Source organism: Tachypleus tridentatus, chromosome 13 (assembly GCF_004210375.1).
Source record: "Tachypleus tridentatus isolate NWPU-2018 chromosome 13, ASM421037v1, whole genome shotgun sequence".
Classification (NCBI taxonomy): domain Eukaryota; kingdom Metazoa; phylum Arthropoda; class Merostomata; order Xiphosura; family Limulidae; genus Tachypleus; species Tachypleus tridentatus.
This window is the reverse complement of record NC_134837.1, coordinates 206199468-206223406: the sequence shown is the minus strand read 5'-3', so window position 1 is coordinate 206223406 and position 23939 is coordinate 206199468. Positions and strand designations below refer to the sequence as shown.

General features: G+C 34.6%; 1 protein-coding gene across 4 annotated transcripts in view; it reads right to left on the bottom strand.

The window, feature by feature from the left end:
* LOC143238743 (RNA-binding protein fusilli-like) overlaps positions 1–23939 on the bottom strand; it is a 47409-nt gene that overhangs the window by 7008 nt on the left and 16462 nt on the right. For 3 of the 4 annotated variants that reach the window (XM_076479247.1, XM_076479249.1, XM_076479250.1), the window contains 7 exons: positions 20273–20362; positions 12857–12911; positions 9518–9628; positions 7189–7364; positions 5965–6059; positions 4663–4878; positions 1097–1330 (listed from right to left, as the gene is read on the bottom strand). In XM_076479247.1, the coding sequence (XP_076335362.1) occupies positions 1097–1330; positions 4663–4878; positions 5965–6059; positions 7189–7364; positions 9518–9628; positions 12857–12911; positions 20273–20362 (977 nt within the window). The remainder of the gene's footprint in view (positions 1–1096; positions 1331–4662; positions 4879–5964; positions 6060–7188; positions 7365–9517; positions 9629–12856; positions 12912–20272; positions 20363–23939) is intronic. The other variant, XM_076479248.1, reaches the window with a different exon arrangement.

Below are 23939 nucleotides of genomic sequence, written 5' to 3'. Positions count from 1 at the left end.
ATTTTGAGAACTATTCAGTGTTTTTTGTTTTGAATTCAGACATTTGTATAATGTAAGTTGTTGTTTTGTTCTGAATCCAAACATTTGTATACTGTAACATGTTGTTCTGTCTTATATCCAAGCATTTGTATAATGTAAGTTGTTGTTTTGTTCTGAATCCAAACATTTGTATACTGTAACATGTTGTTCTGTCTTATATCCAAGCATTTGTATGTTGTAAGTTGTTGTTTTGTTCTGAATCCAAACATTTGTATACTGTAACATGTTGTTCTGTCTTATATCCAAGCATTTGTATGTTGTAAGTTGTTGTTTTGTTTTGAATCCAAAAATTTTCTTCTAGTTTGTAACTATTACCTTAAGGTATTATTTTAGAAGTATTCACCGATCAACCCAGAAATACGTCATCAACTGTTCAGTGTGGGTTGCCATGTCTTTATAGTCATCTATTTTCGCACTTTTAGAACCCACAACAATAAGAATACCAGTTGGGCCTAACTGACAAGAAAACAGTTTCTATTTTGAAACCCATTCCGCTTACATTTGTGCAACATTACGGGTGCCAAAGTATTTCAGACTGCCTTGTCCTTCTGAAAAAAATCTGAAATAATAAGGAATTTTGGGTACAAATATTCGTTTATATTTCAACGTCAGTTGTTGTTTGTTTGTTATTAAACACAAAGCTACACAAAGGACTAGCTGTGCTATGTCCACCAGGGGTATCGAAACCCAGTTTCTAGCAGTATAAGTCCGCAAACATACCGCTGTGCCACTGGGGAGGGGAGCAAGTGACGCTGGTATTAGCTTATTATTGGAACAACTTATCTTTCGAACTGAATTTTTTAGTTGAAACATTTTCTATTTATATCAAGTGACTTGGACTTGCAAAGGGTGTTACATGATGTTTTTTAATGTCTTAATGTTTAATAACGCATATGTTAAAAGAAAAAATTAAAGATTTATAATAAATATTTCAAGATGATAGTTGATCCGAGTCTCAAAATATAATAATTTTATTTGTATTTAATATTTTACTGCATAAAAATCAAATACCGTGATTCAGTCAAAATTATGGACGTGAGAAAATAGATTTACTAACTTGAGCATTGTAAACCATATGGACACCCTGGAAAACAATGTTTTTGGAATGGTCTCCAAGGAATTCAAGGATGTGTTCCACCTGGGCCTCGTACGGTAATCCCCGAAGACGAATACAGTCTTTCCTGGAACCAGACGGAAGTAACTGCTGGGGAAGCAAGGGGACTTGGGGAATGTTGGCTATCAACGGTTGCAGTTGTTCGTAAGTCCGAGGGTCCATGCTGCGATTTAGAACCTGGACAAGAAAGTTAATAACGATGCTGCTGTAGTATCCATTAAAACATTAGTAGTAACGTGAAGTAGGTGTTGTATCAGAATATATACAAAGTAAAAGATAAAGCGACAGGTACCCATAACAGTGTTTCAATAGTTTATAACAATGATGACCTTTCCTTTCACCAGTATGATGGGTGTTTTTATGTCGTCTGATGATGGGCCTATATGACGGATTTACTAATATAGATCTATTATAATATCGATGTTCAAGTGATATTTATATATATATAGTGTATGTAACTTACACTACTAAATTTATATTGTCAAATTCCAACCTATTTACTAAAGTTGTAGAGGATTCTAGAGTGTAAGAATCAACAATATATGTGTGTACATAAACACTGGTGTATCGTCAGTATTGTTGTGCAGTCTGACATTTCTAGAAACTCTCCTCACGCCTATAAATAAAACCAACTCGACGCGCCAAATGCTACAGGTGATGTACTATAAACCTTGGAAGATATAACTGTGATTAACACTTATTAACCTTAAACCCACAGATATTTGATCAAGAACGTTTATAGATTTTGAATATTACAAACCGTTTAACTTAGATGATTCACATCGGACATTAATATTTTCACGAAAACGTTATACAACTTTATCAGTGGAAAGGCTCGACGTGTGAACGTCGACGAAAGAAGAATACAAAGCTAGCTCCCTGTCAAGTGAATTGTATCTACATCAACTCGGAATTAATTCACTCATCGTGAACCCCTGATAAGATATCAAGGACTACCGGATCATATATAAGATTCAATATTGTATGCAAGTTCGTAAACTTTTTTGTATAATTGACTATTTCCAATAATTGTTATTCTAAATTGTATTATTGTTTGTATGTTAAAATATATTTGTATTATAAAAGAAAGAAACTGTGTGTATCATTCTGGTTGACAAGTGTCATAAATTGGATGCATAATGACATTTATTTAACTTCTAAATTTAAATTATATTTTATCTGAGCTTTGGGCTATTTGAATTTGTAATACGTGACAACTCTATTTCAACAATGTAATGGTCATTTATGTCTTCTGACGACATGTCTGTAGCTGGATGGTATCTCAACAGTGTAATGGTCGTTTATGTCTTCTGATGACATGTCTGTAGCTGGATGGTATCTCAACAGTGTAATGGTCGTTTATGTCTTCTGATGACAGGTCTGTAGCTGAATGGTATCTCAACAATGTACCAGTTTATGTCTTCTGATGACATGTCTGTAGCTGGATGGTATCTCAACAATGTACCAGTTTATGTCTTCTGATGACATGTCTGTAACTGGATGGTATCTCAACAGTGTAATGGTCGTTTATGTCTTCTGGCGACATATCTGCAGCTGGATGATATCTCAACAATGTATTAGTTGTTTATGTCTTCTGTTGACAGGTCTGTAGCTGAATGGTATCTCAACAATGTACCAATTTATGTCTTCTGATGACATGTCTGTAGCTGGATGGTATCTCAACAATGTACCAGTTTATGTCTTCTGACGACATGTCTGTAGCTGGATGGTATCTCAACAGTGTAATGGTCGTTTATGTCTTCTGATGACATGTCTGTAGCTGGATGGTATCTCAACAGTGTAATGGTCGTTTATGTCTTCTGATGACAGGTCTGTAGCTGAATGGTATCTCAACAATGTACCAGTTTATGTCTTCTGACGACATGTCTGTAGCTGGATGGTATCTCAACAGTGTGATGGTCGTTTATGTCTTCTGATGACATGTCTGTAGCTGGATGGTATCTCAACAGTGTAATGGTCGTTTATGTCTTCTGATGACAGGTCTGTAGCTGAATGGTATCTCAACAATGTACCAGTTTATGTCTTCTAATGACATGTCTGTAGCTGGATGGTATCTCAACAATGTACCAGTTTATGTCTTCTGATGACATGTCTGTAGCTGGATGGTATCTCAACAATGTACCAGTTTATGTCTTCTGATGACATGTCTGTAGCTGGATGGTATCTCAACAGTGTAATGGTCGTTTATGTCTTCTGGCGACATATCTGCAGCTGGATGATATCTCAATAATGTATTAGTTGTTTATGTCTTCTGTTGACATGTTTGTAGCTGGATGGTATTTCAATAGTGTATTAGTTATGTTTTCTGGTGACAGGTCTGTAGCTGGACTGTATCTAAAATGAAATTGGTTAGCACCACTGCTACAAGTGTAAGTTACAATTTACACTAGCTGGAAAACTAAATTCATTTGATACATTTCAACTAAAACAATAACTGTACAGTTATAAATTGACTATGATAAAAACAGGCAAATGAAAATCTAACAGCTTCTCCGTAAAAACGAAACAAAAAATTCAAATTTCGCAGTTAGATGAAAAACAAACAACTCGGACAAAAATATTTCAACATTTCAAAACATTTACTTAGCATATTACGAATGAAACAGTAAAATAATTAATTTATAAAGAAAAAACAAGAGAATGTACAAGTATATACATCAATATTTTATACCTAGTCCATTCATTGTGCACTGTAGACATTATTCACGCTAAACGTAGACTCTCCAGAAGATGGCAGAAAGGTAACTTGAAAACCAAAAACAGTTCTTCCTACTTTCAAATTTATCTTCTTTCTTTTCAAGCGAAAATTAACATCTACTTATCTGTTAACTGGAAGTTCTGAGACAGGTAGCAAGATGGAAGCATGACGCTTGTTTTTTTTAGTTAACCAATCGTTACATTAAAGTAGTTTAGACATACAGCAACAAAGAAACCCGGAAATACTTCTAACATTAATATAAATTCCTCACCACCTGTGGAAATAAAAGCCAAACGAAGTAACACACGTGTCACATCTACACGTACGCTTCAACAAAATAAAAGTGCACTACTTTGGCACCAACGTATTAGAGGCTTAATGTAGATAAACGACAGACCCCAAACGTTGGTATCAACCATGTTTATATATCTGTTCTTAAAAGACAAAATTTAAAACATATCCTGGAAAGTTTGTTGGTATGTCTATAGTTAATCGAACAGTTTTGGCAAAAAACTGGTGCAGAGACGACTGTTACGTGAAGTCTTAATCCGACATATGTCGATATACTAAAAACAAGATCTTTATACACAGTTTACTAACTACAGTTTCAGTCTCTCTTATGCTTAATTAGGATGAATTAGAAACTCTCTAGAAAAGTTTAAATTTTTAGGACTCTTGACTAATATTTTTATCAAATTCAAAAATACATTTTGCTGTTTGGAAATATATTGGTGTTTGTATTTCACAAGTACATGCGCACTTCATACAAGACGTCACCCAAAGTTCCCACCTGTTGCACTTCGGCTGTAGTACTACGAAACAATTCGATGTACCGCGAGCCAATCAACTCTCGATGTTTCTGGAGAGCACGTGCTGCCATACCCTCGGACTCAAAGAGCACGAATGCATCTCCTGTCGCTCGTCCATCGGCCTTTCTCACAAATAAAACACCTTCTTCGCTGTCGAGGACTTCACAAGGATTATCTCCACTGGCGAAGAATTCCAACTATAATAAAAAGCAGAAGTTAATAAGTTTGTTGTTTGGGCTGTCATTTAAATTAGAGTTAGTTTTTTATGTTTCACAGAAACATAATCGTCACAACCAACATAAACACAGAATAAAATCTACTAGACGCTCAGTTACAACATTAAATTAACAAGTCGAGGTTGTTTATTTTTAATCAGAGTTTTACAAGTCACAGGTCATAACCCAATTTCACCCAAAACTGGTTGTCAAAATATGTGATAGGGTCGCGAGCAGTCTTTAACAAAAGATAATAGTTTATCTAGTAAGCCAAACGTGATTTTTTCAACTGAAACTATTTACATTGAGACCATTTTAAACGACACATTACAATGAACAAGGTAGTTCAAATTCAAGCCTTAAAAGGACACTTTGAGGCTTAGGAAAAATGTTCATTCGAAACACTGTGAGAAAAGTGCCTGGATACTTCTCTTGAAGTCGTTGATTGTTTGTTTATTTGTTTGTTTGTTTTTGGAATTTCGCACAAAGCTACTCGAGGGCTATCTGTGCTAGCCGTCCCTAATTTAGCAGTGTAAGACTAGAGGGAAGGCAGCTAGTCATCACCACTCACCGCCAACTCTTGGGCTACTCTTTTACCAACGAATAGTGAGGTTAAACGTTACATTATAACGCTCCCATGGCTGAAAGAGCGAGCATGTTTGGCGCGACCCTCAGATTACGAGTCGCACGCCTTAACACACTTGGCCATGCCAGGCCGAAGTCGTTGATAGCTCATTGTCTGGTTTTAGGCTTAACGGCAAAGAAACGCTTTCCTAAAAATACCGAAACGACCACGTGTCACGAAGATTTGACTTCGTAATAAGTTTATCTGGTTGTTATTATTTTTGAAAGTCTTTAATCGGAATAATAGAGTGATAGAATAAGCACACTGAATCTTCAAATACCACACAATTACAGCGCCATCTTTTAGTAACACCTCATTCTTGCACTCTGAAAATTATTCGTCGATGGATTTGTTTCTGGAAACTAAGTTTCGATAATTTAAATGTTTTACTAAGTATGGTACTTTGCTCCAGTTAACGGTCGTGGAATTGAGTTTCTACTTACCACTTGTTTAGCTGTACAATCGTAAGGAAGACCTCTCATTCTCACAATGACTTGACCGCCGCGAGAAAGGAAGGTCTGAGCTTCATTGTTACTTCCTGAAAGAGTGATTACATTATAAGTAAGTGAAGATTACACAGGCGATCAGTTGGACACGGTTGTAAAAGATAAGTACGAACATAATTTTGTTTTTCTAAAACTGTAACGAAAATCTTGAACGAAATATAAAGTGTACGATTATTTTAATAACAATTTTGTCTCATTGTTTATTTTGATATAAACCAAGTGAACTTATAATCTTCACAACCATGGTAAGGATGAACCAAAAGTTTTTTTTAGAAAAGAAAGGGTTATTTTTGTTGTTGTTGTTGTACTTTAATATAGCGAGTGCTGGTAGATGAAAAAAGTTTGAATTTTCCTTAAAGTCTAACGTTTCTGGTGTATGTTGCTCCAAAATATCATGCCTATTATTTTCTGAATTTTGCTATGAAATATAATAATTGGCAGATGTCGCTGATAACGATCGTTTTCTATGGAAACCCAAAGTACAAGTACCTGAGCTGATAGTATTGTATACGAACCGTTTCGATCGAGTGGAAACATTGTCATTCAAGATGCTATCGAATTTAAACATTCTATCAACAACTACCTTTGAAACTAACACAGTACCAGTGGTTAAAATAAATATATCATCCTTACCAGGTTGGAAACTACTGCTAGCTAAGTATTGCTATATTATACTAAGCCTAATACTAAGTCTATCGTTGTTAGTTCGCGGGAAGTTTGTTTCAAATACAAGTAAATTGTGTTTTTAGGGTATAAGTGCATTAACCAGAGTGTTTACAAAATTGAGAAGAAAACAAAAAGTCTATGAAATAACAATTTATACATAAACTTATACTATCAGTTTTTAATGCAGACAAAATTTCAATTTTGTGTGCCCTAAAAACTCGGTGGAGCCTAATGAAATAACATTTGAAAATAATAAAAACTTAGGCCTGGATTCCGTTAAGTATTAACTGACAAATATGCACTGCAGACTTCATACAGATAAATTTCCTAAATCGATAACTTCCTATTCAGGATAAAAACAGAAATACTGAGCATCCGAAGATATATTTGATATAATTAAAATGTGAAACTACTGATCAGTAAGCCTTTTCTTTAGCTGTAAAACTTCTATATTAAACCTACCTCTAGGTGTAAAACATCTATATTAACTCTTACCTCCAGCAACGTTGACGAAGTCCTCTCCAGTAGCTCTGTAGACTTCGATGTACCGTTGACCAATATGGTGTTTGTGTCTCTTAAGGGCCATGTCCCTGTGTTCTTGACTGACGAATCTTACAAGAGCTTCTCCATTCCTTCGTCCCTGGGGACTTAAACAGAGAGCAACTCCCCCTCTGTGGGGATGAGTGACAATCATTGGTGCTATCATTTTTTTTTAAAGTTAAAAAACAATCGAATCTGCTAACACTCGACGGTTAAAGTTTCACAATTAGATCCCTAATTCAGTTATTACTGAAACTAAATGGAACACGTTCACATTAAATGAGGAAGAAGATGAAAAGGTAAGAGAAAACTAGGTTGATAATTTCTAGGTGTTTCAGATGCAACTTTAATTAAAATAGAAAGGAACGACTAGGGAAACCTGAAACTAGGTAAATTATTATAAATCGAACGAATTTGATACACGAGGGAACTTGAAGGTACATATTTTTAAGTACGATAAATAAGTTTATTTCCGAATTTCTTTTTTTCTTTTCAAGAAGATAAGTAAAATAACAAAAGGAACTCAAGTTAATTAAGACAGTTTACAGTCTAACGAAACGCACAGCTATCCAGCTATGTAACCAATGAAAGATTCTTCTAAAAATCGAATAGTTTTAGACCAAACGAAGGCGAGACTTTCTCCAAACACAATTATCGTCCACGAAAATCACGAAACACTGGAATAATTAATCGAGAGTTTCTCAAACTAAAGCAGGTCTACCGACTGTAAAATCCAACCCCCTCTGTCGGACCCGATCCGCCCCCATAATTATCTCTGACCGCGTGATCTTCCTGTTACTATAAGGAAGAACCTCGCGCGTCAGAATAATAAAAAGATAAGATTAAAAAAAACACCAAATCTTGCCATTGGTGTCTTAATCCTTGCTACGTCATCGCTCTTGTTGCAATTATCTTACATAGTAAGTTAGTAAATTTACCTTTATTCTTTGAAGGAAACATCTAAAAAAACTACTTTGTTTTGGTACGGATAAATTCGAGAAAATGTAATTGTCTCACATCTTCAGTGCCATTATAATATTTTTTTTCTTAACATGCTAATCTTTTTAAACTAAATTATTTATATGTTTATTGTTACTGACACCCTTTGGGTTTTTTTTCTATGCTTGAACAAATGCAAGTATAGTCATAAATAGTGTATAAAATTAAACAAATGTCTCCAGAACAGCCAGTCACCCTGAGAACATTTTAGAATATTACCACTCACTCGTGTTTAACCAACAAATTCCTCTGTCATATTATACACTTAATACGTTAGGAACACAGAAAAATATTGTTATTCTGTGACACTTAACATTTTATTTTATCTATACATTATCAATACTAAAGAAGTGATAGCAATTCGTTCTAGAAAAGTTTTACAAATATAAATTTAGTGGATGGACATAAATCGTGAAACACGTAATTAAATTTTACTTCTGTGGTAAAAATTGAAATGACACAAAATTATAGGATATATGTTTAACCAACAGAATTTATCTAAAGTATATACCTGATATACCTGTCGGTTATAATCATAATACCGTAAACACAACAATACAGATTTATATAAATAATGTGCCACTAGATGGCGACACAAGGTACAATGTTAAATACAGAGTGGTTTTTACTTTTCTGTTAACAGTTTTTATCTAGCGCAAAACTATGCAATGGGCTACCTGTGCTCTGTCCACTGCGGAGGAATCGAGCCTCGAGTTTTAGTATTGTAACTCCATAAACGTACCACTAACCCACCGAGATATTTTTTCTCCTTTCAAACTTAGTTTGCAAAATAATTTTTGTGAACGATGTAATTTCTTATTCTAAAATTTGAAGAAACTTTATTTTATAAGATCTATCATTTTAAGTTTTTAAATTACAAAAACATGCCTTTTTCACTAGGTGAAATAGTGGGTGTTTTAACATAACGGTTACCCAAAAAAATCAACAAGACTTGATGGGTTGAACTTTGACTTTAGACTACGGTTTATTTAGTTGATTATTTTGTTTTCAGTTCGACCAGCTATGAAACATTTTAAAACTCCAAGCTCTTAAGTAAGTATATGGATAGACCTTTCGTACTAAACGGGGTCCAGTGGCTCAGCGTTAAATCTGAGAGCTTGTAACGATAAAAATCGGGTTTCGATACCAGCAATGGACAGAACATAGACCAATGTGTGGCTTTGTGCGTAACAAGAAAATAAAATAAAATCGAGCAAAACGGCAGCGCCAATGCGGTAGTTAGTGTAAACTTAATAAAGCTTTGCGGTGTGTTCTCAAAACTTACTTGACAATGTTAAGACCTCTAAAAAATCGAGCTATATCCTGATCGGACGACTGCCATGGTAACCCACGTGCCCTTACCACTGTATTACTGTCAACTACATCATTCTTGCTGCTGTATAGAAAGTTGGGAAAAGAACTGTTAAAGGAAAACAAACAGCAAATACGTACAATTTAAATTTTAACAGCCACATATTTTGAAAAACAATTAACATATCACTATTAATATCGACCTAGAATATCATGTTACAGAACATAACCAAAACGATAATTGTATTAGACGAGAAAACCGCCTATTTAATTAAAACGGAAGGTCTTCCGTAATTTCACATTACGTTTACTAAGTGGCAAGCTTAACAGTATCTTTAAATATTGATCAAACTATTCTAAAACTTAAAAAAAGGTCTTTACACTTCAGATAAATATAAAAATATATTTTTATTGTTGTTTGTTATTAAGCACAAAGCTAAACAAAGGGCTATCTGTGCTCTGCCCACCACGGGTATAGAAACCCGACTTCTAGCAGTATAAGCCTGCAGACTGCCACTAGGGGCATTTTTTTATTGAAATTAACGTATCACCTTTGCGGCCTCTTTCAGCTGTGGGGGCATTATAAAGTGACGGTCAATCCCACTATTCGTTGGCAAAAGAGTAGGGTAGGTGGTGATGACTAGATGCCTTCCCTCTAGTCTTACACTGCTAAATTAGAGACGGCTAGCGCAGGTAGCCCTCGAATAGCATTGCGCAAAATTCAAAACCAAACCAGTTTATATTAATATACATAACCCTGGTTGGTTTCGATAGAAATATAGGCCGTTCTTTCTTAACTTTATCAAAATGTGTAAATCCCTCCAGTATACAGTACAAATGTTGAAATACAAATCAAAATTACAGTACATCACAGCACGTTACTTTTAACAATAGCAAATATTGTTCCATTAAATTTTTGCGGTATAAAATTTTTGTGATTGTTGTGTTTCATTAAGTTCAAACACACATTGTTTATTGTTTAAATAGCTTGTTTGTATTTTAAAAATAACATTAAGTATCCCGACAAAAAAGGACAGTAATGTTGAATCACATTCAATCATTTTTAAATCAAAGCTGTGTTGTTTTCTGTTACCTTTTTTCATGCGTGTGTCGTGGAACGAACAGTCACTGAACTCTACCTAGCTTGGAGTTTTAAGAACTTGAGAAAAAAACCAACAAAAAACGAGATGAAAAACTTGACTGGCTGTTTAAAAGTTTCAAAATGTTCTTGTAATGAGAACAGGTTCAACCGACTCTGTGAATTCATCTATTACACTCCATGACCTTGACTAAGAACGAAGAACCCGTGCACACACACACAAAAGAAAAAAAAAAAAAACAATCAGGTGAATGTGACGAGAAAAGAAGGGCACTGGAGCTTGAAGTAAACCTGAACCATACCACCGGATGCGTCACCAACCGGAGGGCGTACAAGAAAATGGGCTTTAGATCAACAATGCAGAAAATGGTTTAACGATACATAATCTGTTTGACGTAACAAAGTTTCTTTAGCTAACAGACGTTACGATTGGAGGAATAAAGATTTTGTTAAAATCGCCAGACATACCGCTGTTCAACACAAAGCAATTATTTATCATTTACCACTGGGTTATGGGATTTTGTTTTTTATTGAGTCATAACACAGTGTTCTTTGGCCAATTTCTCGTTGTTCCATATTACACAGAAAAACTATAATTTGTGATACAAATACGTTAAAATATTTAAATATACACTCCAGTAATCAAAGTTCACATATCTAGATTAATTATACATTTGTTTTTTATATCTCTTGTTATTAAAACAAAATGAAATGTAACACATGTCAAATTTCAATAAATCGATGACATTTAGCGCCATCTACCAGTAATTATTAAATGTTACCAAAATACAGAAAACGTTTTTCTAACGGCTCGTCTATGTTCTAGATATGAAGAGATATACCTCTAGTCCAAACGACAGACTCGCTATAAACTGACTTTCTAGAAATATCGAAACACTTTACCTCAAGAACAACTTCATAAGTACTAAAATTTTTGAATGCATAAGATTGAAACTATTATTTCGTCAGCTAAAAATATAAAGGTTAGAGTTTGAAATGAAGTAACTTCGTACACATCCATTTATTCTTATATAATAAACACCTGTTAACTAAACCCAACAACATCGATATCATATACACCTGTTAACTAAACCCAACGACATCGATATACAAAACACTGGTTCACGAAACCCAACAAGATCTATATAATAAACACTGGTCAACTAAACCCAACAAGATATACATAATAAACACCAGTTAACTAAACCCAACAAGATCTATATAATAAACACTGGTCAACTAAACCCAACAAGATCTATATAATAAACACTGGTCAACTAAACCCAACAAGATCTATATAATAAACACTGGTCAACTAAACCCAACAAGATCTATATAATAAACACTGGTCAACTAAACCCAACAAGATCTATATAATAAACACTGGTCAACTAAACCCAACAAGATCTATATAATAAACACTGGTCAACTAAACCCAACAAGATCTACATAATAAACACTGGTCAACTAAACCCAACAAGATCTATATAATAAACACTGGTCAACTAAACCCAACAAGATCTATATAATAAACACTGGTCAACTAAACCCAACAAGACATACATAATAAACACCAGTTAACTAAACCCAACAAGACATACATAATAAACACCAGTTAACTAAACCCAACAAGATCTATATAATAAACACCAGTTAACTAAACTCAACAACATTGATATCAAACACCTGTTAACTAAACCCAATAGCATCGATATCATAAACACTTGTTACTACTAACTAAAACCAACAAGATCGATATCACAAACACTTGTTAACTAAGCCCAACAAGATCGATATAATAAAAACTTGTTAACTAAACTCAACAAGATCTATATAACGAACACCTGTTAATTTAACATCAAAGGAGTACATCACTTGCAAATGTGGAAGAAACATCTGAAAACAGGTACAACCTCTTACGAAGTCATCTCTAACAATCAACAGCGCAACTCCTGGCGTCGTGAAATCTTAATTCACAATATAAGTACTTATAAAGTTAGCAACTCCTGGTGGTGAAACCTTAATTCACAATATAAGTACTTACAAAGTTAGCAACTCCTGGTGGTGAAACCTTAATTCACAATATAAGTACTTAAAAAGTTAGCAACTCCTGGTGGTGAAATCTTAATTCACAATATAAGTACTTATAAAGTTATCTTTTTATTTTGTTTCTGGCGAATTTACTTCACAAACAACAGGTAAAGATGAACTCACCATATGCCGGGTTCTAATCTCTCTAAGATCGTATCTGGTTCTTCAAATTTATAACCTGTAAACACAATTGGTAGTCATGAACATATGAGGTTAAAAAAAACGTACAACCGATTAACATTTCAGCCACTACAGTTTTTCATTTACACATTTTGTCTCTTTGTTTTATTTTTAACCAGTTATTTTATGTAAAAATGTCAGTTGTGACAGGAAACAAAGAAATGTTGATTCATAAAAAAGTAATATTCTAAGTAATTCTAACTTATATATTATGATGGACAACTCAGTTCGAAAACTTAAAATTACACTTATCGTTATTCGTAATATTCACTATTATAGTACAAGAATTTCACTGATGGATACAGCTTTTAAATAAATTATGTTAAAGTTCGTGCTCCGTGTTAAAGTTCAATTATGGTATACTGAAAAGTTTCAGTACAGCCAAGAAAAACTGGCCATAATGTAAGTTGGTATGAATTTTAATATTATAATATTACCGATTGCTGGGGTATAATTCAAGTTTTGTTTTTTAATAAATGAAAAAGATTCTCAGAGGAGAAAGAGAAGACTGTGGAAACTATTTCTAAGTCTTATAACTAATTGTGTAGAAGTTGATACCAACAGCATCATAATAGAATGATTAGTACACTATTTATGATCCTCTTATGACGTCAATGTTATGTATTAAGAACTAGCTGGGGTACCCGTTTCTTGGCTGGAAGTTATGTAAATTCATGATCAATAAAAGTTATCTTAGGACATGAAAAGTTGCTTCCCTTATACGTAATTGTAAGAACGTCCATAAAAACAGAAAAAGTCAAAATGTCAAACTGTAAACTTGCATGTATTTCCGCTTGGATTAAACAAACTTTAGTAAAACATTTGGTGAAGATCTGTTAGCAAGTGTACAAAGTAATGGTAAAAATTACGAGCCCCCCAAAAAAAAAACCAACAACAACAACGCAATACTTAAATTTTGTATGAATAGGCTCGTTATATCTTCATACCAAATTTGCTATTATTGATGTTAATATAGTTACGGCAACCAAAAACATCCTGCGTCAAGAATAGCAGGTTCGCTATTACGCCCTTATTTATAGTGTTTGCAAATACTTTAATAGATTATTTTAATCAAAATCATTAGAAAATGAACTAATAACTAGAGTTTGATATACACCAGCTGAACAACAAATCTATGGTATGCATGGCGACCACACCGGGACTGAAATATTCATTCAATTTCGTTTTTCATCAGAATACCGAAATGCAGAGAATCAATGATCGAACACACCGAGAAAACAATGACCAATCAGTTTCGAAAACAGTGAATAAGTATTATTACCAAAGAGAGAGTTTTATAGTTAGTGGCCAATTTTTAAAGTGCCAAACATTGCAAGTTTTCCTGTGAATAGAACTAAAACAAATAATAAATGAGATATCTTGATTGGAAGCTGTCGCCCTCAACTTTTTTTCAACTTTTTAGGAGTAAACTTATTTCGAAAATCAATCCATTAAGTGAATCCCATACAATTAATTATAAAATATATTAAGCCCTGTTCTCCCAGTTAGATTCATATGTACAATAGCACATTAATCTTCTAAATGCCACAATAATAGTTTTCAGGATGTCAATTAGTTAGCAGATTTTCCACAAATCTCTAAACTCGAAGAAAATTAGGCGGGAAAAAACGTACTAATGAAATTTCATTACGTTTTGTCTGGCCATTAAAACATAATACTTTATCAATTTTGATTGGTCGATAATGTCAGATGTGACGGGATTTCTGCTACATGTTTTCAGGGTCAAAGCAAACAAAATAATTATGAACATTTAAAAAAATGCAAACAAATAACAAAGGTGAAAGTAAGGAATAGAACAGCGTGAAAACGCGCTTACAGCTACGTGATCTGGTATTCATACATTTAAATCTGACGATCTAAATACTTTAGCGAAGCAAACTCTAACGACCTTATGTACGAGATATAACAACCAGTTAAACAAGTTATGAAACAATAAAAAACACAGAAAAAAACTGTTGTATCTAGTAGATATCCGGCAACTTTTGCACAGCTTGGTAAACATTACTAAACTCGCTCTAGCAGTACGTCTCACGGTCTCAAGACAACTTTCTGTCCAGAAACCGGGTTTTGCCTTTTGTGATAGGACAGGAATGCAGTCACAGGACAACAACCGGCCCCCCAAACTGGATATGCTAGTGAATGCAGTAAGTCAAGGCCCTGTAACCTGTATATGATGTATGTTGTTTTGTTTTCCTGCCCCCTTTGGATTCGGAAGCTCACGTGCATAGCTAGACTGTGCGGGGGGGGGGGGCATCATAAATATTCGATTGTTCCCAAACTTCAAAGTGTTTTTGGATGGAGGAGTTTACAGGTCTTTCGTTTTACACCGATGTGTTGAAATGAATAAACCAATGTTGACCTTTAATCTTTTCTTCATTGAAAAATCGCCGCTGCGCAACCTGGCTCAGATCTGTGTCCACAATACTGGATTCGACTATAATTAAATTTCACCACATCAGCTCTTCTCTTCTACAGAAACTTAGGATAAAAAGTTACCGTAAAGCTTTTTTGTTGTTGTTGTTTTTTTTGCGCAATTTGAAAATGTTTAGACGGGCCCTAAGTCACAACTACGCGTTCTTTGTGTAACTTCGATAAAAGGTCTTTTAACGTTAAAACAAGTATTATATTTTCTAATTTGCGACATCTGTCGAAGAGTACAGTAATTAAAAACAATACTCTCGTAATATTGCCCCACGCTAGCACAGCGGCATGTCTGCAGACTTCCAACGCTATAAACCAGGATTCAATACCCGTGATGGACAACTATAGATTGCCCATTGTGCTTAACTCAAAACAAACAAATCTATGATTTAATGAGTGTTTAACTTTCTGATTTTCGCCACCTATCGAACAAGAATATTAGTAAAACAATAAAAGGTAAATGAAGTGCGACATTTTCTTAGAAAACGTTTAAAAACCCGACAGTTTAGGTGGTGCTTGTTGTCATTTGGCGAGCTACCAGTAACAGCGTTTACCAAGCAACGGAATGAAACCCAGAAATAATTTCTGCACAAATTGTTGTAATCAACAGTACACTAATAATTGCTAATCTGTAATTATTTACTTTGGTTCACTCTCTATAATTATAAGAATGAATTAAGTGTTTTCACTCGTTCGGTTAACACGGATTTTTAACAAAACTTCTTTGTTGTTGTTGTGTAATATTTTACAACTTAAAATGGTGGACATAGTTTCTAATTTTAAGGAACTAGATTTCTCGTTCGACCATTTTAAAGGTCAACCAGTCTTTTTTCGAGAATGTTTCCAAAGAAACTCGAGACAGGTTGAGACTGACAAGCTACTTGATGGTGTAAATTAAAAATTTAACTTAAGTTATAGGAACAAACGTCCTAATCAAGGTCATGATGGCAAATGTTATAACCAGAGTCTTGGCAACAAATATATTAAATAAGGTCATGGTAACAAATATTTTAACCTGGGTCGTGGTGTCAGCTATTTTAACCACAGTCAGTCGTTAAAATAAATATTTTAAGGTCACTGCAACATATATTTTAAACCAAGGTCACGATGATAAACGTATAAACCAAGGACGTAGAAACAACTGTATGAACTAAAGTCGTGGTGACAAATATTATAACAACTGTAAAAATATGTAAAACGTGTATCTATACTACGTGGCCTGTAACAAAGGTGTACTTTTGGGATTAAAACAGATAAGAACTCATGCAAGGAGTTCAGGTTCTGTTCTGTTTGTTGTACAACTTAGTAAATTAGACCATCACTAGTGACCAGGCTGAAGAATGCTAAAGTTGGCCATTTGTAGACGTGAGGTCAGCGATGTGGACCTTTTGTTATAGTGTTTAAGATAGAGATTCAGTGCCTAAAATAATGTTCAGCAACACTGATCGCTGTATATAGACCGTACCGCCTCCCCAAGTTACACAGCAGCGTGTCTGCAAACTTACAACGCTAGAAGCCGGGTTTCGATACGCGTGTTGATCAGGGAACAGATAGCCCATTGTGTAGGTGTGTGCTTAGCTTCAAACAAACCAATAATGAAGACAGCTCGGTGTCGATTAAATCAAATATTTATTACAAATTATTTCCGTTTTCAATTTAATATAAAGACACACACATTACCATATGCAAGCTAATATTGTTCGACCGGAAATTGCAATCCGAAAAACGATTGATGGTTTAATTATTATTACTGGTCTAAAGTTTCAAACTTTATCATTCTGTTTAAAAGTTACATTCTCCCTGAAAAATACCTCTGGTGTTTATTGCAAATAATAATAATAAAAAGAGTAAAAAAGGTTAGCAGGGCTGAATCAACTCTTGGAACTCCCTTCCCGACCCCCCCTCTGTACGTGTACACTTAATTCTTATCCTCTGACTAGCAACCTGTTGATAAGTTTCCAGTACTTCATGAGCCACGCCTACGTTTATCTCGTACAGAAAACCAACTAACCGCGGGTTAATGCATAGTGCACGTGTCGACCAAGTACGATGGCGAAACTCGAACTTAGTCTCTTGGGGATGTTGACGCTTATTATTTCGATCTTTACAAGAACAGGCAAGAAATGTGAAAAATAATGACGTCATTACGTTCCTAATAAAAGGACAACGTTGCCTATATGCTTGTATTTTTTTTTAATTCAGCAAGAGGGACAGTTACCACGTTACCGTTGATAGTTGTCAGTCACCTGATACACATGGACACTCGAGCTACGTCAGATTTTGAGATAAAGATGACCACAGGGCACAAGGTTGCCATGGGTTGAAAATTGTATAAAAAAGATTAAAATAAAATTACATAATACATATTTTTATACGTCTACGTACGAAGCAGTAGCCGTACTTGTACTTCAACAGAGATGCCAACTATTTCAAATAACAAAGCGTAATGGTTGTAGACTTTTGATGCAATAACCGGATATTTTGCACTATACTCTTTCCTAAATTTTTGATTCACAGTTTTAGCCCTTTTAGATTTGCCAGAAACAAGACAATCTGGTGAACAAGGCCTTTTTTTTCCATCTTGTGAGCGATCGCATTGGTGTTTCTATGCCGCTTAGAAAACGAGAAATACTCATCTACGCGAGCGCTGATTGGCTGACAAGCACTGATGACGTAACTATGGATTCCCCCACGTACCAAGTATGGAGAAACACCGCACTCAAACTATTGGTAGACGTCGCAGATACAAATATTTTTTATTATTTCAAGCACAAACATGATTATCGCAAGTATCCATTTGGACCATGTCTTTTATTTATTATCAGAATTTACTTGTATCTTACTAGAAATTTTCTTTTCACCCCTTTCAAGCCCTGGGTAAAACAAATTATCACTTTATTGTATAGGCCTATGTAATATATAATAAGTTGTCTGTATGAGCGTATAGTCGTAATGTATACACCAAAATCGTAATTATTACGCTCAAATCGTAATGGTTGGCATCTCTGCTTCAACCAGAATAAACAAAGATCTGAGAATAAAGGACTTTCACGTCTTTAATCTAATGTAGTTTATACCTTTTTATTTGTTAATGTAATCTAAAACGTAACAACATGACGTTTTCACATGTTTAGCCTATTTAAATAGACATCATCATCGTCATGAAGTCAAGACCTTTCACAAGGTGGAGAAGCATTATTATAATTAATTATATATGTCATAAGACATTAGGTGGTTGAAATATCATTATTTTGTATACCTTCCTAAAATTTCAAAAGCTTTAACAGACTAGATTAAAAATATATATTAAAAATATAATAATTCTAAGAGAATGTCTTATGACAAAGATGTCATTATTTATGGACAAAAATAATGCCTAATTGAAGATTGTTTATAGTAATGTACATATTTTATTTCAACTAAACTATTTTAACTATCGTACCGAAGCTTTAAGTCCTTCTGCGTTTGCGCACCAGCATAAATTTGTTATATAGTCGACGTAAGTATTTCATTAATGTAATTTACCTCTCTTTTTTCTGTCTTTGTTATTTGAAAAGTTTTAATTATTTTAACACGATGTAAATGTATAATCACGCCTTTGTCGCTAAGCCTAGAAGTGTACAACGATCTCTCTGTACGCTTCTCACTACAAGGATCGAGCCCCGAACTATAGCATCACAATCCCTAATTATTAGCCCTGAGCTATCGGTAATTGTACGTTTACTTAAGCTTACGAGAGAGCCATATTACTAAAATAATTTTGTGTATATCTTCGATATTGACCGTATTTTGCCTTGAAACATTGTGGAATAAAAAAGTATTAAATACATTTTATGAAGTGTGTATGTAGTTCCAAAATCAAACGGAGATCAAATAATTCTGCAAGCATTCAGTGCCAGTTGGAGATTTCAAAAGTCCCGGATCTTGTTAGTTTCAAACTTACCACCTCAGTGAAATCAAGCTTTAGGCTTAACGCCTCCAGTTTTGGTTGAGTTGAGTTACCTAGCAGGAATAAGTGACAGACATACGGAGTTGACTAAACAGATAAAGACAATAAAAAAAAAAAAAATATACAGAACAAGTTCTTTGCTCACATTGATTACTAGTCTGACAAACAAGATGAAGACACACAATCATATAAAAGTGGTTTCTTACACAGTCAGGAGAGGTCGCTGTTCTGTCTTCTAAAATACATTAGAGGGCACCACCCATCTACACCGTGCCCTTTTCACGCAGAGTACATAACAACTATGTAACCTACGTTTTAAACTGCTTATATATACATAAACATACACACACTTTCTATGATGATTCTCAACTTGATTCACTTTTTAAACCACTTTTTTCCTACAGATAACTAAATTTAGTGCTTTACAATTACTGTTTGTTTGTTTTAAACACTATCGACATGAAGGAAATAATCAAACTTACTCGAACATAAAAAACATAATTTTATATATACATATATATTACTTTTTTCTGGTATTCGAAACAAATTTTTGTATATTCGTGCCGTTTTTCGCCCTCTCTAATTGCGAACTACCGACCACAGGGAAATCCAGAGCTCTAACACAGGACCGCGTTCAAATATGGTTTAAAAACAAAATAGCTTCGGTTTTACAATTAATTCTGCTATTCATTGCTGGTGGTCGTGATACACTTTACACAGAAAATGATAGATTTCACCAGAAGTTCTTATCAGTTTTTTACACCAAACTATTTGTTATAACATTCGAAAAAATAAAAACAAACAAAATTGTACCATATCATACAGTATTCAAAACCCAGAGGTACTGAACGGTATAAACAGAAGTCTGTAAGTCGTGTGTAAAATATGAGTGAGTCGTTTGTGGGGCATTCTGTTTGTTATTGTTTTCTTAAAGTCCTACGATAAATAATAATAAATCCTCAACTTACCATCAGTTACCATTCTAAGAATCACTTTTCCCATATCTTGAACGTATTTAGTTGTGTGTTCAACAGTCTCGTCACCTTCAACAGCGAGATCTAGCGGGAAACTATTAAGGCTTGCTAATTATTTTCTGTCTCTTATACACAGGACATGTACCGAGCACGTACTTTAACCGATATGGTAGAAGGAACAAATAATAAAGTATCAATTCCTTCTGGTTTCGTATCTTAACCTTTCAGATGAAAAACTTATAGACCATATAGTTATTAAAATCTAAAAATCGTGGCATTCAGGTTCATCAAAAGGCGGACAGTGTTTTGTGGAAATAGTTATCATCAACATGTCCAAAAAACTAATAAAAAACACACGAGTAAATCTTTAATGTTTACTTAAAATCGTCAGCTAGGAATATACTGTATTCAAGAGATAGATTTTTTCTTGATGTGAACGTAATCCAACATATCTTTCTTCTCTGATCGAACTTTTTGTGTGTAGTTATATAAAAGAAGTCCTGAAATTTAACACATTTTTTTCATGGAAACTGGTAAACAATAATTAAACTGTTTATACTGTCCTTTGCTAGTTGCAAAATAGTTTATAGAAACTTTATTCTGTTGTTAGCAGAGGGCAATCCATACATTTCAGACAACACACACAGTTTGTTTATTGTTGTTTTTTATTTCGCGCAAAGCTACACTAGGACTATCTATGCTAGCCGTTTCTAATTTAGCAGAATAAGGCTAGAAGGAATATAGTTAGTCATCACCGCCCACCACTAACTCTTGGGCTATTCTTTTATCAACGAATAGGGGGATTGACCGCCACCTTATAATGTCCCCACGGCTGAAAGAGCGAGTATGTTTGATGTGACGAGGATTCAAACCCGCGACTCTCAAATTACAAGCCCAGCACTCTAACCATCTAGCCATAACACTCGCAGGCTGCAGTTTATCATCAGAAACAGGTCTGACCTTGTTTTTTGGTTTGTTCTCGTCCATGACTACTGACTGATAAACCATGACAAGTGGTCAGTCTAAGAATAGACTAATAAACCATGACAAGTGATCAGTCTAAGAATAGACTAATAAACCATGACAAGTGGTCAGTCTAAGAATAGACTAATAAATCATGACAAGTGGTCAATCTAAGAATAAACTAATAAACCATGACAAGTGGTCAGTCTAAGAATAAACTAATAAACCATGACAAGTGGTCAGTCTAAGAATAGACTAATAAATCATGACAAGTGGTCAATCTAAGAATAAACTAATAAACCATGACAAGTGGTCAATCTAAGAATAGACTAATAAACCATGACAAGTGGTCAATTTAAGAATAGACTGATAAACCAAGACAAGTAGTCAATCTAAGAAGAGACTACATCCTTTGTATCCTTTTCATCAAAATTTATATTTATGGCGACCTAAATACCAAACTAAACAACAAACGTTTAAGTCCTTTATACATAAAATAAAATAAACACTAATATTACATCAGGAACAGACGAAATAATTACTATTTCTTTTAATATTAAATAAAAATACTCGATGCTCTTTGGTTGTTGTTTTGTTGCTGTTAGTTTTTTTGGGGGGAGGAGATAAGTAAAAGCTTAATAAAAACATGACACCAAACTATTTGTGTAATAATGCTGGAAGGTAGGAAAGTAGTTTGCTCTCATGTAAGCAATAAAACATGGAACACATGTGCTTCACATGCCACACGAAAAATGGAGTCACGCGCCACAAGATTGCCGTTCACCAACTGTGCCCACAACCTAACCATTTATACTATTAATTTTATAAGGTAGATAAGAAGCCCATTCTCTTCCATATTAATGGTTCTCAAACTTGCAGGATGTGTCATGGAAGTCCGTGATAAGATTCAGGTAAACTTTTAGCGTAAAAATTTATAACTGTAATGAATAACATAAATACAAGTAAGATCCGAATGTCCGACCAAACACTTTTAACACTAGTGACAATTAAACATATTTAGCGTTGTTTTTTTCTGTTTGTTTAACTTTCTTCAAGATGGATTTGGTTTGTTTTGAATTACGTGCAAAGCTACACGGGGGTATCTGCGCTAACCATCCTTAATTTAGCAGTGATACATTATAAGGAAGACAGCTAGTCATCACCACCCACCTCCAACTCTTGGGCTATTCTTTTATCAACGGATAGTGGGATCAACTGTAAATTATAACGCCCCCATGGCTAAAAGAGCAAACATGTTTGATGTGACGGGGATTCGAACCCTCGACCTGCAGATTGCAAGTCGACTGCCCTAACCACTTTTTTTTTTTTTTAGGTGGAACGGAGGGTAAAGGGAGTTCACGAACTAAAAGGTTTGGAAATAATTTAACCCTTAAACAACGGGAATGTTATATGCAGCAACATAAATTAATGAGTACCGCCGTTTGAGGGTTAAGAGAAACATAACTCTTTATTATATATACAAGGCTACATTATTAGTAGCACAGGTATAAGAATAAACGTAAACACAAGACGGAAATATGAAAACTTCCTTTGATTTCCGCCACGAGTGACATATATCCGCTTATATTCTCCCTGCCAAGTAACATTATAATAAATAATTGCGATACATCACCCAAGGCCCAGAATAGAACGGAAGTCTATTACAGGTAGAAACTGACGTCACATCATTTCGATACCGTCAGTGTTACCAACACCACAAAAGCTGGTGAGAAACCGAACTAACCTGTGCTCTACTGCAAAAATATACATATTATGAATTTAACATCCAGAGAAAGCAATCACATTTCAAGTTCCATCGTCATTATGTTTCAATTTTTCTGTGTAAACGTTTATTATGAAAGGTTTCCATTATGTTACGTGTTTAGAATTTCGATTCAACGAAAAACACATTCGCAGGAAGTTTCATCAAGTTTGACCAACTTCACAACATCCATTTGGGTTTCTTTAACCCTACCTGGTCTTGTTTTAAGTCTAAAATCTTATCATATCTAAGTTAATTTCCTAGACCTTATGAGGATTTCACCAGATTTAAAACAAAAAAATAGCTATCTATCACAATCATTGTTTTACAAAAGTAATATGTGTGTGCATACTTATAACTGACGAGTACCTGCACCGATTATTACCAAACCAGGCATATATCCTTATAGGTTGCCGGCAAAGACATGCAGAGTTGGTGTTTGGATCTGGCCTCTCTGTCCCCCCTCCCCTCATATCTCTCCCGAGGGTCCTCTCTCGCTCATATGATGAACGGGAACATCCGTTTCATGATAAAAATCTGATATTCGATAACATACAGCTATTATTCGCATTACGGTTAATACTTATAATGTTACAACACTGATATCCATAATAAATAGTTATAAAGAGATTAGACTCCGGTGGCTTACTACTACATCAACAGTGGAATCAGATGGTTAATGGTTATACCACCCCCATATGAACAACGGAATCAAGTAGCTCAACACTATAAGAGCAGTAGTGGTATAGGATAACTAGGTATACCACTGTTTTCCAAACTGTGAGGCGCGTAATGGAAGAAGGGGTGCGACATTTCAGCGAGAGAAAACAAAAATAACATAGGAAGAAACAGAAGAGTTGGAGACGACGATAACCAAATAACATGGGAAGAAACAGAAGAGTTGGAGACGACGATAACCAAATAACATAGGAAGAA